The 19,135-nt window shown below is 32.8% G+C and overlaps 1 protein-coding gene across 2 annotated transcripts; it reads left to right on the forward strand.

The window, feature by feature from the left end:
* Positions 1 to 1,683: 1,683 nt before the first annotated feature.
* LOC138325292 (low-density lipoprotein receptor-like) lies at positions 1,684 to 15,319 on the forward strand. Of its 2 annotated transcripts, XM_069270846.1 has the most exons (18): positions 1,684 to 2,072; positions 2,264 to 2,380; positions 3,796 to 3,921; positions 4,057 to 4,170; positions 4,536 to 4,652; positions 4,805 to 5,047; positions 5,177 to 5,299; positions 5,440 to 5,568; positions 6,892 to 7,011; positions 7,298 to 7,432; positions 7,579 to 7,750; positions 7,908 to 8,135; positions 8,396 to 8,514; positions 8,645 to 8,926; positions 9,068 to 9,229; positions 10,709 to 10,798; positions 11,460 to 11,875; positions 12,091 to 15,319. In XM_069270846.1, the coding sequence occupies exons 1-18, from the start codon at positions 2,012 to 2,014 to the stop codon at positions 12,124 to 12,126; spliced, it is 2,790 nt and encodes a 929-aa protein (XP_069126947.1). In that variant the 5' UTR covers positions 1,684 to 2,011; the 3' UTR covers positions 12,127 to 15,319. The 2 variants fall into 2 exon arrangements, with proteins under 2 accessions (XP_069126947.1, XP_069126948.1); XM_069270847.1 differs by lacking the exon at positions 10,709 to 10,798 and having other exon boundaries at positions 1,685 to 2,072.
* The last annotated feature ends 3,816 nt before the right edge of the window (positions 15,320 to 19,135 follow it).

A 19,135-nucleotide genomic window follows, 5' to 3' on the forward strand; every position in this document is an offset into this window, starting at 1 on the left:
GCCGCTACATTTTCTCCTCTCCTATAACCATGGTGGTGGTATAAGTCATCGAGGGTAAATTGAAAAGGGAGGGAGGAGTGTAGCAGGATTGGACTGGATCGACCAATTTTGTTAATTTTGGAGTTCCCGGGTTCGAATTCCGGTCTGGCAGCGAAAATGTAAACAAACCACCCGTCGCACCTACTCGCATGACTTTTATGGCTTAGCTTGAACAAATCGTGCATCCTTGGCTTCATTCAACACATCTCATCGGTAGAATATAAATCACTCTACATGCAAAAATTGTTGGTTTTTAATTTTCCTCTCAATATATGGGTCTATGAGCGCATTGGTTTTTTTATGTTATGGAGATATAACACAAAAATCTCAGTATACCTTAAATAATCCGCGAAGCGGTTTATGATGAGAGTACACTCAGATTTTTGTACTATATATCTCCATAACATAAAAAAAATTCAAATTAATCCTTATAATTCAAATTACTAAAGATAATCTCTTCAAAATTCAAAATTCATTTTGGGACTCTTTTGTCTGTGAAATCATTACACCGTCATCTCAGCCAATCAGAAGCAACGTTACAGACGGCGACGCCATTTTTTCCTTTATGGGCTGATAAAGTAATTTTTAAGCCAATGAAAATGCTCGTAACAAGCAAAATTGAATTATTTAAGGATTAACTTGAATAGATTTTTTATGTTATGGAGATATAACACAAAAATCTGAGTGTACTCTAAATAAACCGCGAAGCTAAGAAGTTGAATAGATTTTTTATGTTATGGAGATATAACACAAAAATCTGAGTGTACTCTAAATAAACCGCGAAGCGGTTTATGATGAGAGTACACTCAGATTTTTGTGTTATATCTCCATAACATAAAAAATCTATTCAAATTAATCCTTATAATTCAAATTACTAAAGATGATTTCTTCAATACTCAAAATTCATTCTGGGACTCTTTTGTCTATGAAATCATTACGCCGTCATCTCAGCCAATCAGAAGCAACGTCACAAACGGCGACGCCATTTTTTCCTTTATGGGGTGATAAAGTAAATTTTTAAACCAATGAAGATGCTCGTAACAAGCAAAATTGAATTATTAATGGATCGATATATGCAACACAAAAATCTGAGTGTACCTGAAATATTAAACCGCGAATTTTCTTGTAATATGGCGTTATATCTCCGTAACATAAAAATCTGGGTTTTTTTAAAGTTTTAATTGTAAGTTATTATGTGCACACCAAGATTTGTGACGTCATGATATTCTAAATGATTAATTTATATGCATTTACAAATGCCCGACAAATGTTGGTCTACCCCATTACCTCTGGTAGACTATGTCCCTTGCATCTTCACATGCAACTTAATTGCATACACTAGAATTCTACTAGAATGTAGACTTTTCTAATGTAGTAATGATTTTGATGTTGACGATGAGTCGACATTCTAACCACACCGGACGGCGTGATGCACAAGAACTATCAACACGTGTACTCTAGTCTTCTAGTCTTTACTGTATATAAATAACAACTTGTAAAATGTTTCGAAATCGATGTACATGTATTATACCTTAAAATAGAATTAGCAAGTGAATCTATCAAGCTCAGCCTATGGTATCGTGTCATCGTATGGCCTGACCAAACTTATGAATATTCATGAGGCATTGAGTTGGTAACCTTCTCATGTTTTGTACCGGTAGAGCATAACTAGCAGTCGACAAGGACGGTTCATTTAAATTGATATCGGCAGTTTCAACACTTGATCGTTTGGAAATGTTTGATTTTTAGAAAATTTGAGGAACTGGGGTTTGTGGTATTTTTTAAATTTAAAAACAGTGTGTTTTATTGATTCAACAGCACACTCAGTTTCTAGATCACCCCACATCGTTGCCATTCCATCAACCGTTGCTACACGTACGACAGGGAGTGACCGACTGCCAGAGCTGGGAAGCTGTGTCGAGAAACCGGTTCGCTAGGAAAAATCATTTCAAATTCTGAAAGTGTATCAAAAATGAAGTACTTCTGTTGGCTGGTTGGACTAATAACATTACTTACATTTGCTCAGGGAAACGGTAAGTTTATATAAAACATGAAACATGTCGTGGTCGCACGCCGGCCGGCGCGGCATGTTATCAATATAATTATCATGTTTCTTGTAGTATTCAAATTTGGTTTATGATATCATGTCGTGTGGTTGTGTTACATGAAATATAGTGTTTAAGGGTTATTGAAACATTCTAAAATGGTCGATATTCTTTTACAGACAACCCATGTCCTCCAGATAGGTTTCACTGCGGAGACAATATTTGTATTTCAAGTGATTGGCAGTGCGATGGGACGTACGACTGTGTAGAAACTCATGCCGACGAAGTTGGTTGTGGTAAGATTGTCTTTTTATTGAACACGTGAAAACTGAAAATTAGCCTACGAGATAAAATTTAAAATGCAACAATGTTGACTCCCATTCCGGTAACCCGTCGACAGTGCACTGCCTGTTCATCTTAACATGCAACATTGTCATAATTATAATAAGTAGGCTATTGTTGTCATTTGTTCAGATAAACATGAAAAATACTTGTGAGGAAATAGGAAGTAATTTCATTTATTCACGCCCGTTTGACTTATCAAAATATTCATTTACATGCTACACGTATTATTGTCCCCATGAGGCAACATGAGTATGTGTGTATGACCTTAGTATCTGATTGGTCGAGACTGCATCAGCTGAGGTCATTTCAGAATATCCGCCAATGAAAATCACACGAACTGACACACCGATGTGCTGTCATGGGTGACGGAAATGCCACAGTAGGTCAAATAACTCGAATATTTCACGAACGCTAAGGTTACATGTATTTTTTGAAAATTGAAGGTAGACAAAATCAATGCATTGATCGATTGAACATTATTGCTATTGTATGTACGAACTAAATATGTTAGTCTAATTTTACAGTACAGTAAAATTCACCTGGACATGATTACTCCCACGCACTATATCGGGAACCTAATACAGTATGTTATGACCACATGTACTTATCCCTTAAAGTGTTGTTAAAAATATACATATTTTTTTATAATAAATTTAGATCAGAATATTAGACCTACTGCATAGTAATAAATTTTAATATATTTTTGTCTATGACGTCTTTGGTACATTATACACGGCTGCAAACAAGCTTTAGGCCTATAGTAAAAATAATCAAATTTATAACTGCTGAACACACTAACAAAAAACCATGGAAATGAGAAATATTGAAGTAAAGTATTGATATTAATTGTTATTATCCAACCCTGAATCAGTTTTAATATTTAAAGATAATAAAATTGTACAATTTATTATTTATCTTATTAATTAAAGATGCTCCAATCAGTTTTAATATTTAAAGATAATAAAATTGTACAATTTATTATTTATCTTATTAATTAAAGATGCTCCACCTCCGACAGACCATAAATGATAATCATTATTCCAACAATAATTGGTGTTTAATCGTATATATATATGTAATTAACACACAAAAATAATACAATATGATTTATTTTGCCTTTGGTACATGAGCAATCGGTACTTTCCATATTCCATATAGAATATAGTGCCACAGAATTTTTTCGGGATGCAATCAATTATTTTTTTATATTTTAACTCCAAGTAAACTTAGAAGCTCAAACTTTTCAATGGTGGTAATGGTGTAAATTAAGTAACTTTTGTAACTGAAGAAAAATACTAAATCGTCTGCTCCTGTTTTTAATAGTGATTATCAGTTATTTTGAAAGGACTGTTTTTCTAATTTACAGAATATAGGGCATGCAAGGCTGACGAATTTAACTGTGGTAACAACACATTGTGTATACCAATTAGCTGGAAATGTGACCAGGATCCAGACTGCCCAAATCAAATGGATGAAGCTAATGAAACATGTGGTAAATATTAAATTTTAATAAAGTGTCAAGTTTGTAATTTTTTAAGGAATATCCAAATCAAGACAATTTATTAATCTTTGTGAATGAATTTGTGTCTTATTGGAACAATATGAATTTCCATTTTTTATGCTACAGCAAACCCATGTAAAGAGGACGAGTTCAGCTGTGGTGATGGAAAATGCATTCCAAGCTTGTGGGTGTGTGATGAAATGAGTGACTGTTCTGATGGTCGGGACGAACAGACCTGTAGTAAGTAAAATATCATACTGTCTACAAAATTAATGATACTTCCTATCTCAATGGGAATTATATTATTACAGTATATATACATATTACAATTAAAAAGGTTAATGAATGCTATTCACTATTTTGGTCAACCCCTGATCAAATATGCATGTAATGAACATCAAATGTCATCTATTCTTAAGTTTTACGACAAAAAAGTAAATCTAGCATATATTCAAAACAGTTCAATAAGTATACGTATCTTCAATTCTTTATAATGTCAAGCAATTGCTAATTACACCAATCTTTAAAAAGTGGATATTTAAAATTGAGATGTTCTATAAAAGGATTTTACAGTACTCATGATTTTATTACACTTGATTTTTTAGCTGCCAAGACCTGTTCCAGTTCAGAGTTCCAATGTGCAGATCACCAATGTGTTGCTGGTAATTGGCGATGTGATGGTGACACTGACTGTCGGGATGGAAGTGATGAAAATGGATGTTGTAAGTTATTCAGATAAATATGAATTATCAGTCTAACACAGCATATATAATTGCAAGAACAATTCATTGTGAGTAAAATAACACTTTTAATTAAGTAATTAATGTGGCTTAAAACTTACATAACCTAGATGCAACTTTTTTGGGGGTTACAGCTCCAGTTGAAGAATGCACAGGAGACCATTTCAAATGCAACAATTCCCAATGTTTGCCTGCTAACTGGCGCTGTGATGGGGACCATGACTGCGAGGATCACAGTGACGAGTTTCGCTGCGAAAGCTTAGCACCTCAGTGTGAAATTGAAGAGTGGAGTTGTGCCACTTCTGACCAGTGTATTCACCTGTCATGGCGTTGTGATGGTGACAACGATTGTTTTGACAACTCTGATGAAGTTAATTGTAAGTTGATTCTTGAACAAACAGAAACACATTTCATATATTATTCTTATACCATTATGCTGATTAATAAAAAAAAATTAATTAAAAAAAAAAAAGTTTTATTTTTTAGAGGTTGTCTTTTTTTTCTAGGTACCCACACTTGTGCCAGCAATGAGTTCAAATGCGATAACAACCAGTGTATCAACAATGTTTTGAGGTGTGATGGAGAAATTGAATGTGCTGATGCTTCTGATGAAGCCAACTGCGTAGTTAGTAAGTAATTAGTGTTATATTTTATCAACTTTAATTTCGTTTTGTCTTAAATATTATTAGAATAAAATTTTCCAAAAGGCTAGTCACATTCTCATTTTGATTTGTTTGATATATATTTGGCATTTATATTGATTTTTCAGCATGCAACAATGCTACTGAATTTGGCTGTCTAACAGAGAATGGCTTCCAGTGCCTTCCTGCTGAGAAAGTGTGTGATGGAAAAATGGATTGTTTAGATGATGAAGACGAGTACAAATGTACCATTTCAGGTGAGTGACTGTTGTTAGTTGTCAAAATGTATGTACATGATACATCTAATGCAGATAGTAAGCAAAGAATTTGTACAAATGCTTTCCTGACTTAAGGATTCCAGTCAAAAAACAATGTGGACTTATATTATAATTAGTTTACTTCGAATGGATGATAGTTTACTTAGAATGGATAATTAGCACCCCAAAAAACATATATTGTAATTAGTTTACTTCCAATGGATAATTTGCATCCCCCAAAAAAAACAAAGAATAAGTAATTGAAATTTGTTACCTTTTAAACTCACTGTGTTTAGGGGGAGGAGGGGGAATAAAAATTGTGGTTAAAAATACATGTGTGAGACTTGTGCATAATATCTAGACTTCATATAGGATGTTTCTATAATTCTAAATTTTAACCATTAATATGTTATAAATCAGTATCACTATAAATCGTGTAAAACATAGTACAACTAACAAGTAGTTTTTTACCCGATAAGCATTCCAAATTAATCTGAAATTCAATAAGTTTAAATAATAAAAAACAATTGAAAATTCATTGCTAGAAAATTGCTAACAGTAAAAAAAGACATCATAGAGATTTTTTTTTTTTTTTTTGACAAATCTCAGATTGACAGATTATCACAAAACACAACCTAAACAAAACCCATTATATATTTTTAATGCACCATCCAGAAGGTACAACTGAATCTTATGGTAGGTGGGATAAAATTTTACTGTCGTAATAGAATAGTAGATGTTGTGGAATGGATTAATTTGTAAACATTTATTTTAGTTTATTTCATTGATTTAGTTGTTTTTCAAATTTGTTTCTCCATTGATTTAATAAGTTTTGTTTTCGGTTATCCATTCACATTGTAACTTGTTAATACATATTATGTAATACGCTAGCTGGGTTTTTACATAACTCCTGTTTGTGTCGTATGTCATGTCAATTTCCCATCATTGATGTTGTTGGCCCTTCATCAGTTCCCCTTTTTTATTACCTTTTTTTTTATTTCCTGTGTCAATTGCAAAATTTCACTATTTTTATTTAGGTGGTTTTGTAATGGTAGGATCTGTAATTAAACACCTTATTTTGATTTTTGAAATATTGATATTAAAAAGACAATAAGAAACAAACTATTTTGATTAAGATTTTTTGAAGAAAATGTTTTGAATATTTTTTGATAAATTTACTAGTGTAAATGTTAATATTTGTATTAAAGATTTGCAATAACGGTTCTCTTAATTTAGTTCAAATAAAGTTGTACTTTGCAAATTATTATAAATTATTCAATGTAGTAAAGCTTTGAATTTAGTTTTAAAACGTCTTTATTTCAGTTGATCCTTGTAAGGAACATAATGGAGGTTGTGCTCAAAAGTGTGTGAAAATCTTCCGTAACGACCATCGTTGTGAATGTTTTGATGGATATAAGTTAGTGGGAGACAAAGTTTGTGAAGGTACTTGTTTGAAAATTTCTGCACATTAACAACTTTTAATTGTAATATATCTTCAAAAAAGGTTATGAATGAAAATAACTTATATGAATAAATGAAAACTACTGATGAGTGTGGTATAAAAACCTTCAGAAATTATAGACTTAACTTAATGTCTAACACTTCTGCACATTTGTATACCATAAAAATTATTACATGAACTTGAACTTTTGTCAATGTCTATATGTCAATCTTCAGTGCATTTGTATAGCATAGAAATTATGATATGAACTCTCTTTAATTCCAATAGATATTGACGAGTGTAATCCCCCAGATGGAAAACAGAAAGTGTGTTCCCAGGGCTGTCTCAATCATAAAGGAGGCTACAAGTGTAGCTGTGTTGAAGGCTACACTCTAGATCTCAATGGATTCTGTAAAGTTAATGGTAAGTTCTTACACAGATTCAGTCTGTTCAATATTAGCAAGAAAGCTGGTAGGGAGAAATATCGGTTTTCAAAATCATTTGGTTTATATTTAAATTATCTAAATATAAAAAATCTGAATAAACAATTTCAATGCAAATATTTTCAGGTATGCGTCCTCATCTGTTGGTGGCCAACCGTTTTGACATCCGTACATTACAAGTGGATACCTGGTGGGAACAGACAGTACTAGAAGACTTGACCAGTGCTGTGGCTGTAGACTTTGACTACAATGATGGCTACCTTTTCTGGACTGATATCACCAAAGAACAGATCTCCCGGTAACTTTCTACTTTAACACTTAAAGATGTTGAATCATGTTTTACACATATCTTTTTTCAACCAACCTATGAACCTGGCTTTACAACAAATGATGATTACTTAACTAGAAAATAATATACATAGATGTTTTACTAATATATTTTCTTCATTCTACAGTGCCAGGAAAATGCCTAATGGTTCTGCTGTAGACGAGAAAGTGATTGTTTCTGGTAACGTGAAGACTCCAGATGGCATTGCTGTGGACTGGCTATACAATCATGTGTATTGGACTGATGCTACCTTTGATAAAATTGAAGTGATGAGTTACGATGGACAAATGCGTAGAAACCTTGTCACTGAAGGTTTGGATGAACCACGTGCCATTGTTGTTGATCCATTGCAAGGGTATGTATAACTTTAGATTTTTTTTTTTTTTTTGCAAATGTTCCTACGCTCAAGCTTAGGAATTTGAAAATGTGCTTTGCAATAATAGTAATGGCATTATTGATATCAAAAAATCAGAAATATCAATTTTGGATAGTTTTTGTATGATCCTTAAATTTGTTAGCTGCCTGATATGGAATAACAAAAAAAAAACAACCCAGGTATGTTCATATAAGTTTCAACCGTATGAAGATTAATGTATTATTTTGTTTAACTTATAGATGGATGTACTGGACTGACTGGGGACAGAAGCCTATGATTTCACGATGTGGACTGAACGGAAAACACCAGAGCGTCATTGTTGACCAAGGCATTGAGTGGCCAAATGGACTTACAATCGGTAAGAATTCTTATATTTTTTTAGTGTCAATCAAGTTATGTTTGATTTGTAGAGTTTTGCTTTATAAGAATATTTGCAAAGAAACCTTATTAAAACAATGGTTATGATTTTGTTTGGATTGTATTTTCAGATTATGTAGATCAGCGCTTGTTTTGGGTTGACGCCAAGTTAAAGATGATCAGATCTGTTGATACTAATGGTGGATCTGGCTATACAGTTCTTCATGATGCTCAAAGTATCATCCATCCATTCGCCATCACCGTGTTTGAAGATGACTTGTACTGGACTGACTGGAAGGCAGAATCTATCCGTACAGTAAACAAATTCAGAGGGGATGGCTACCACCAAGTTGCTATCGGTCTTCACTCTCCTATGGACATACACTTTTACCATGAAAATGTACAGAAGAATGGTAAGTTTTGACATGTTATACAAGATATTTATTTGATAATTATAGTTAAATTTAATTTTTGTTTTTTAATTGCTGAAACTATATTTTAGAGTTGCATAACTTATGAATTTTTCATAAAAATTTCATTTTCTTCAATTCCAGGTACAAACCGCTGTGGCAACAACAATGGACAATGCAGTGATTTCTGCTTCCCATCCCCACAGGGAGAAAGTGTTCCAAATGATGAAGACAAAACAAATGGATACACTTGTGGTTGCCCCAATCAGTACCATCTTGACACAGACCAGAAGACCTGTATTCATGGTAAGTACAAAGCATTTGATACTACCAGTAGACCTCTGCTTGTTGGTAGATATCTATCAAGATGTATACTCTGAACCTTTTAACAAACGTTTGATAGTAAATTTTGCAGTTGTTTTATTAAAGTGATTGACGTTGTAATAATTGGAACAAAGCTTTCAGATAATACAATTTACAAGCCAAATTCTTAGTGTTGGAATTCCTAATTGTTACTATGCAGCTGCAAAATTTGTTTGTTCCCTGTGAACTTGAAGCAAGGTGTGTGCATTTTCAAAACCATACAAACTTTTAGCCAGAATATATGCATGTACATAATAATCTTTCATAATAGGATGAAATTTTAGAGATATTTTGAATTCACTGAAAGTTTAATGAATTTCTTCATGTTCCTTTTCGGAATGCCAAGATTCAGAATTTGCTATAACATTTAAGAATGTAGTATTAAATAAAATGGGTGTGACTGATAGTGAATAATGACTGATAAAAAGGTGTAATGACATCACAAATTTCAAACTCTGGTTTGGGGTATGCATCTTGTTCCTCTAAAGATAGTGTAAATTAAAATTTGAATCTTGGCTATGTTTATGTGGACGAGAGATAGTGTATATCAAAAATTTGGATCTTGGCTATATTAACACAGAAGTCTTCCCTGGCTATAAGTACCTTTGTAGTGTTAGTTCTCTTTACTTTGCAAGCTTGTACTCGTGGGCCTAGTTGTTCAAAAAGTGATTTGGCTTAATCACAGTTTTAACATCAATTGAATTTTCAAATTAAGATGAATAAATTTCAGGTAAAACAAACTTGACAAAATTTTAAATAATTTTGAAGTATGCCATTCTTAACTACTTAACCATGTTAAAGATGATATAATTACAGATATTGCGGCAATTAAGAAATGAAAGTTATACTAATCGTGTGATTAAACTTATCACATTTTGAACAACCTGGCCCTGGTTGCTCGTAAGGTTTTGTTCTCTTGCTAGTTCTTGTGAAGTCAAATGCATTGGAAAATGTTACTTAACGGACATTCGTGCATGTTGTAGTTTGAAAATGATTACGAAGTGTGTTTTTATGCATAAAAAAATAAAACATTAAAAAGATGTTATTTTTTTCCACAGCAACTTTTGATGTTGCATATTTAATATTTTTACAAGATTTATTGTTAGACGGAAAAAACCCAGTTTGAATGTCCTGCAACGGAAAGTAACAGATTCTTTTGTGTTGTCTTCACAGTTGTTTCAGCAACCAAAAAACTTCCTTTATTGATAAAAAATATTTTTATTTGGAACATAAGTTATCATTGGTAATTGATTTCATTAAATTTTTTTTTTTTTTTTTTGGTAAGGGGATTTGACAAACGTTTAAGAAAATCTTAATTGAAATTTGCTCAAAATAATATTGATACAAAGAAAGGAGGTGAAGTTGCTTGCTGAAGTGTTATTTACTAACCTTGGTAATATGGCATGGCATTTTGTTTCACAGACATATCAACCCCTACTCCATCACCTAAACCTACTAGTTCTAAGAACACTACCTCTACTGAATCACCTAATAAAGTTCCTGTGTCTAATGGTAAGGACATCTGCTGTGAAATCCCAATAAAAAGGGATAGCATAGTTCTCAGCTTTATATTTTTCTGACTTAAATATGTTAATGATAACTGACCATGGCTAATAGGGATGTGCCGGATTGTAATTTAAAGACAGAAAGAAATTTATCCTCAAATATTATCATTTTTGACAGTTTCTACAGTAAATTTCCCACTGACTGGAATAATGTGATGATCGATAATTAATATTGTTTAGGTAATACCAAATAAAGACAGAAAATTGGTATTAAGTGTAATGCAGCAATTTTCCTATTCACATTGTATTAATAGCATCATTAATCATTCTATCATATGAAAAAATAGATAAACCTTTGGATAGAAATAAGGAGGTCATATGTTGTTACAGATTGTTCCAAACACAAAAGAAAAGAAAAAAAACATCTTCAATGTTATCTAGTCTTGAATTACTGGTCCTGATTTCTAAAATTATAGTGTTGTCCTATCTGCTTCTGTTACCTTTGTTTTCTTGATTATGGAATTTGGCTGATGCAGCATACGGTACTTTGGTTTACTAATTATGCATGCAAAGACATGGAATATCTGAGCATGTTGTCCAAGCATCTTGAGTAAAATATGCAAAATTTCTAGAAGATTATTTAACCATATTTCATAATCTTTTGACAGTTACAACTGTAAAACCCAAATTAACAACAGCAAAACCAAATCCATCCACTGCAGAACCCAAACCAACAACTGAGGAACCTGCCCGTTCAACTGCTGCTCCTGAAGTAACTACACAAGAAGGCTACACTGTTATTGTTCCTACTGCCCGTCCAGCAAACAACGAGACAGGCACATCATTTGTAGCAGACAATGAGAAGGTGGGACTCATTGCTGGTGTTGTGGTGGCAGTAGTAGCGGTGATCTTTATAGTCCTTGGAGTAGTTGGCTTCATATTTTACAGGAGGTATACCAACAGGAATATAAAAAGCATGAACTTTGACAATCCTGTCTACAGGAAAACAACTGAGGACCACCAATTCATCATTCCATATGGAAACAGAGATAATCAAAACAGGAGGGATAACAGCAGTAATCCGGTATGTTATTCAACTTACTCTGCTTAATATTTTATATATCAAATTAAAAATAATTTACAATTAAGAATACCAACAGTTGCAAAAACAGTCACTAAAGACAAATTTATTTTGTATTTATTATTAAAGATTATTGCATATTAATGTGCGCCAAGAAAGAATTTTCATATTTGTGATAGATATTGTTGTATAACAATGTCAACTTTTGTATTTTTCAGGCATTACAACCTTTAACGAAACACCCAGAAGTATAATGAAAGGACAGAAATAGGAACTTATCATATTATAAATGTGATCAAATTGGTTACACATGGGATCGTTGCTCCGTGACAGTTCCAAGCAGTAATTGAGAGATGGATTACAAAACGTGAGAAGTGGCTTGTCATCCGTTTACTACCATTCTTCAAGGCAGCTCTATGCATGTGCAAGCGATTGCATATAATCAGTTCTATCAACTGATGTTCCGAACAAATGCTTCTTGAATGAATAAAATCACAGATGAATAAGACTGGGAGACAACACTCTGTGGTAGAAGGTACTTCATCACCCCTTGATGCAAGTACAATTCACCACTAAATTAAATTGTGATTACTATCTAGAAATTGGCTACAATTTCATACAAAATAGATGCAATTTCATGCAGGTTGTTAGCAAGATGTTGTCTGGACCAACATCAGAACACCAAAGGGATGCTCATCTGTCCCTGGGGCCAGAACATGGATAGGAACAACACCATAGCGTGTAATTACAGGATATGGTTCAATGTTTTTGCCAAAGAATCTGAAATGTATTCAATTAAGTTTGTTCAAAAAGAATTTCTCTTACTTACAACTTAACTTTTTGTTTTGTTAAATTTGGTTGAAAATATCTTTTGCTTTTACATTCTCTCTATTTCCTGGTGAATATATGTAAATTGTAAGCATAGTAGATACTTGCAAATGGAGGAATTTCTCATCTATTTCAGTTTAATATGAGATTATAGATCTGATAGGGTATTTATATAAACATCACTCGGCCCAAATCTTTTTCAATTTGTCTTTTGACATTATTTCACTTTGATATTTTTATGACTTTACATTGTTTAAAAATTCAGTGCTTGCACAAAATGTCAATCATTTCTCTTTAGTCAAAAATCAGAATTTCAGAAATCTTAATCTTTCTTATTCTGAAATCTGTTATTAAACTGAATCAGTCTGGTGTGAACGTAATATTTCAGTCCCCACCCATTTAGCATGTTGACCCACCACGAGTATGTTTCACAGAAAGTCCTTTACAGTGCTTTAGTATTTCATTATAGGTGCATTCCTTGTGCAGAGGAATACTGTTTCTCCTTGACTTTCCTATTGTATTATTGACTGTTACATGCTCTGTAGTGTAGTGATGTATGTTAAGATTTATTTGTGCTACACATTATTTATATTGTTTACAGAATGTGGTTAATTTTATTTTGTGCAATTATGTAAAATTAATTTCTTGTCATATATTTATTTAAATCACTCTGCTTAATGTTTTTTTCAGTTTTGATTATACAAAAGCTATATAAAAGGTAGAAGTGCTAGGTTTTCTCTTCCATTTATGCTAAGTTTTATTAGTAATAGAAAAAATGATCTGTGAAAACACTACATTTACATGTTTTTGTACATGTATTAAGAGTGTTTGAGCCGCAGCCATTTGAACAAATCAAGGAAAATGGTATCCTATTTGTATTTTTCACAACTGACTAAGTCTATTATGCCGAGTGCTTTGCTTATTTTTGTGTGTATAGATGTGTCTGTATTGTTGAAAATAAAATGTTCTGATTTGGAGAAAATGCTGAGTATAGCTGCTATACTCAAATGTAGTGCTAGTGTTGAGTAAATGCTTCAGTCTCTCTGAGGGATAAATAGTCTGTGATTAATTGTTAACTTGCATTGTTGAAATTGCATTACTCATCTCAAAAATTTGGGTTGTGCAGTTTCAATTTATAAGATATTTAATATTGTATGAAAGGTTGCACAATTTTCAGTGCTGTGTTGATCTGATTAGAGATGTGTAATACATGCTACACAATGTAGAAGGATCTGAAAGTTTTAGTTTAGTTGTACATATCATGATTAATTAGAGAGTAAGCAGAAAGGAAGAAAACCTAGAAAGGAAGCAAAACTACCCAATAGCAAATTTTGGTTTCTATTACAGTACTTTACTGGAAGGAGATTTGAATTATGGTTGTTGAGTAGTTTTGTGGTATCCAGTGTGTTTCTTCAATTTAACGATTTATACTTGGTGCCAAACTTACAAGTGGAAAGAGGAGAAAGTTCTGAAATAATTTGAGCCCAGTTTAATTTATGCTTGTATGTGGCTTATAACTAGCTTAAGTGTGAGATCTGTTTTGATCAAACATCAATAGGAAATTCATCAGTATTTAACTTATAAATAGCTTATTGAATTCGAAATTAAGCTTAGCTCAAAAAGAATAAGATTTTTTTATTCTGTTTATTGCTGTTATAAGTGCTAATGTACATGTGTGTGTATATAAACAAATGAGTATGTGTTGGAACTCCCAACATTTGTATATTGCAGTAAGTGTAAATATGCTTGAGAAAGTTTCAAAAGTTGCTATGTAAAGTTGCTTGTAAATAGTCTAAATGTTGTTAAAAGTTTGTTAGGAATGGAGAACTATATAAATGATGGCGTGATTGTTAAAGGACCCAGTACCATAATCATGGACCGAATGATTGTTGTTTTCATGTTTTCATCAGTAGTGTGTGTTTATTTGATATCATAAGGGAGAGAGACAGCATGGATTGCATGCAAGATGGTACAGTAACTTTCATTGTCTTATCAGTTAGGTTCGTTTTTCATATTTTCCAATATTTGTATGAGAATTGTTCATTACACATCAGCTGTATGACTGCCACTCAAAAGTCCACCGCTACATTCACCATACCAGGGTATTCTTTATTATCCCAGACTCCAGACAGAAGTGTTCTTACAAAAACCTTAAACATACCATTATTACCGATCTTGGGAGTTTATTCCTCCACCTTGAATCTCATGTCTGATCATTATATACTATATACATTCCATTTGTATCGCGCATTGTACAGTTCATAACCATTCCCATGCTTTATCAACCGAGATTGATCTGCAGAGTTGTAAAATCTCTAGAAGATCTGAGGTTGAACACGACACACAAATTCAGCTTTTCTTTCCAGATCTTGACAATACAATGTATAATATATAGACTGATGAAACAATGGAAGGAATGGTATTATCTGTAGAGAGATGAGAGAAAGAGGAAGGCTGTTAGGACATGATTTTCATCCATTGTGATAAGAGGGAAGGATCATGGATGTATTTATAAGTAAAAGTGAAGTATAAATGATGGTTGAATGTTGATTTGTTGTTTGATTACATTTACTATGTAATTGAATCGACAGAAAATAAAACGATAAATAATAAATCAAATTGTTGCAGATTCTTTTTACTACTACATACTTATTCTACGGATGATCAGATATTCGTGTAGATAGTACCATCTTTAAATATCTGGGATGAAGTTACAACTTATAATACCCAAACTATTTTGTGCTTTCGGCGCATATCGTGTTCATACTTTAATTTAATTTAATTTTAATGGACATGCATTGAAGTCTGCAGAATTAGGAAATTCAACAGAAGACTAACTGCGTTCTTTTGTTGGCCTGAATACAATGCAGTTGATTAGTTCTATGGAAGTGGTCCAAAACGTTTGAATGGTATATATGGCCCTATAACATAATGGAATTTTACCGTGGGACTATTGGAGGTCACAGCTCGCTACTAGTTGTCCTCTTCGGGACACGACTGGCCTAATAAGTAGGTCACGATATACGTTTTTATTTTCGAATTCCAAAGATCGGCCAACTCGGTTAAATCGTATTGTAGATTTCGGTTATAATTCGTTTTTGTTTACATAATACTGGCGGTTGGTTTGTTTGTGTTATTACCCAGGGTTTCCGCAAAGTCGGTTCATAGTACTATGCTAATACACAGACATTGCACTGGAATATTAATGACGTGACGTCAACCGGTGGTACGATATGGCGGGCCCGGTTTCTAGATCCCCATTATTGAATGAATGGAATGTGTACTAGACAGGCTGCTACGTTACGATAAACGGGGGTGTGTCGCTTCGCTTCAGTAAGCACTACGTTATACTATGGGAGACTTGGAACTGAGCCAACAAACCGGCAGAGTGTTGTAACCAGTTATTTACATTAAGGTGAAGACTCGTAGTGCAATCAAATAAAGCCAAACAAGGTCTTGGATACAATCATAGACTGTTATTTTGGTTTATGCAGCTCTAGGTCAGGGAATTTAAAAACAACGATCATCTAGATGTGTACACTATAAAAAACGTATACATGTACATGTTTCCTTCATGACGAGACATTATATGTAACTATCGAGTAGGAGGCCTAGGTATGATGCAAAATATAATACCGATAGTATTTTATTAACAGGAAAATCCACACAAACGAGACGTCATTGCATAAACAAAATAATCAATGAAAAAAGTAAAATACGGTGATTCTTACCAATGTATTAGAATAAATTACATAATCAGTGAAATAAGTACAATTTTATTCAAAGATACGTCCTTGGTTTATTCAATGTAAAAAGATACTGCTACATTGTAACGAACTTCAAAATGAAGTTTGTTATTGCTACTACACAAAATGTTAAAACGTACTACATTGTATAGCGAATATTGAAATAAAATCTATTACATTGTATATCGAATATTGAAATAAAATTTACTACATTGTAGAAGTATGTCAAAGTAGATTCATCCACGAAAAAGCTACATAAAAATAAAACAAAAATAGTACATATAAAATATGCTACATTGTACGATCGATAATTAAACAATAGAAATTGCTACATCTTATCAATGAAAAGGAGAGGGGAGAGATGTTATACTATTCAAACGATTATAACCCGGGTAGAAATTGCAATAAACACAATATATAGTATATTGACATCGGGTTTAACTGCTGCCATATCTCCGTTCAATGTTGCTAATTGATTCTTTTTTTGAACGATATTTTCCCCATCTTTAAGTTTTGATTTTGCAAAACATTTTAAATACATTATTTGATTTGATTTGTATTTGAAAAAAAAATATAGCACAATTTTTTTTCCTCAAATTTTCTGTTTATTTTTTCCTTTTTAAAACTCACTTGGAAACTATTTTTAACAAATACTATATACTAATATGTAGATATACTAATATGTAGATATGAGTATTTACAATTATTAAACAACTTTCCATACGATGTATGTTCATTTCTATTTCAGGATATTGCAAACCGGTTTACATGTTCAAATATTCGGCGACATCATAGCCAGTTAAAGATATCGAATGTTTATTTTCAACATCAAGCTTATTTACAAGATTACGAAATTGGCTCCGTTGTAAATAAAATTAATGTAAAAGCTACAATTTTGAAATCGTCAAGTAAAATATAAATTAAACTTTCGTGTTGTCTTTTTCATTCAGTCGAACGTTCAGGAAGTTTAAAAGCTGAGTATATTGAGTACATAATTCTGTGGTTGTTGACCCTCAACCATTCATGTCAGTTTATGGAACCCCTCGTCCTACATTTAATTTAAAATCCAGGAGAGTGAAGTAAAATCAACACGAAACCCGATTTTGCATGACATGTAAGGTTTACCGAGTCTTAAGATTTTATTTATGTCAGTGACGAACAGTAGTTAAGATAAATCGTCAGTAGATCATACAAACTCTCTCTTACTCACCAGAGGCGTGCTTACACAATCACGTGTAGCAGTTCTACATTTCAACATCACTAGGTGTAATGTTAACAACGTGACTGAGGAGACTTACGAAATACTTGTAGACCACATAACATTTTCTCGACCCACCTCCCCGTATTAGATCATGAATAAAGCTTTCTTGAATCCCAGGTACTCGCATGTATCAGAATCACGTGTACTTCTCATTTTAACTGTAATTAATATGCATTAGCCAACCAAGGAACAAAAATACGTTTTTCTCGGCTTCATTTTATTCTCCAAAATGAAATTATCAGAACGGTTTCAACATATATTTCACAATTTTACTACGATGATATTCCGAACTACAATAAACTGATTTTGTTTTCTTGGTTAATACGTATCATTTTACTTAATAAATTGTATAAACACTAATTTGAAGATCCCAACACATGATTTAAGAAATATTTTATAAGATTGAAAAAAAATTGAACATGTTACATATGGCAACGATAGCAGGTGTGTTTCACATCATACCGATTGTCAATTCATAAAAGAGACCATGAATGGCGACCAGCAGTTTAGGATGACTAAGTTCGGATAAAATAAGAGTTACATTAATCGTTCGTAACTCCCACTCAGACCGCCTTGGCGAGTAAACAAATCTGCATTCTATTTTTTGAAACTTATGGTAGTGTTATGTTTCACGCTGGTTTAAATGATTGACTGACTCTATTCATTCATAAACCTCAACTGAGGCCGCGGCAAGAGAGGGGATCTTATCTCCCATCGCCCTAGAAGATCCGTGTGCATAAAAGGTTTATATGGTTAAAATTTACACAAACAGTGACAGTATGTATACAGATTTGATAATTTTGGAATTGTGATGCTATTGAAATAAGCCTTTTTCCACCAAGTGCATCCTTGAGTAAAAAGTGGTTATAAATAATTTGTTTTCAAAATATTTACTGCCATATATGATAAAAAGATGCCATGAAAGAACATATTATAACAAAAACAAATGTTGATAATATTTTTTAACCATGACCCTAGTCAAATTTTGAATATTAGTATTTGAAAGTACTTATTCAGATTTTGTTTGTAACGTTTTGCTTATTTTACCAATCTTTTTACTCGTTGTAGTGTTGACTGGTACGGACAAGAACTGAACAATTCCCGCTCAAGTTTATAACGAGAATTCTAAAGCAACTAAAACAAAAATGAATACAGTTCAATGATGATATATTTGAGGATAAGATAACAAGATAACATTCTATCAAGAACGATATTATTCTTTCTCTTATACTTGTTAATTGTTGTTGTTGTTGTTGTTGTTTGTTGTTGTCAGCGGCGTAGCAAGGTCTGGATAGGCCTGCATGCCTGGGGGTATGGGGGGCGAAGCCTCCATTAGCTGACGGGAGATTGTTACAATGTAGTAACTATTTTACTTCTATGGAAACTTTTAACGTACAGTGTATATACAAATGGTTAAATGGAGGTAAC

Source organism: Argopecten irradians, chromosome 6 (assembly GCF_041381155.1).
Source record: "Argopecten irradians isolate NY chromosome 6, Ai_NY, whole genome shotgun sequence".
NCBI lineage: Eukaryota > Metazoa > Mollusca > Bivalvia > Pectinida > Pectinidae > Argopecten > Argopecten irradians.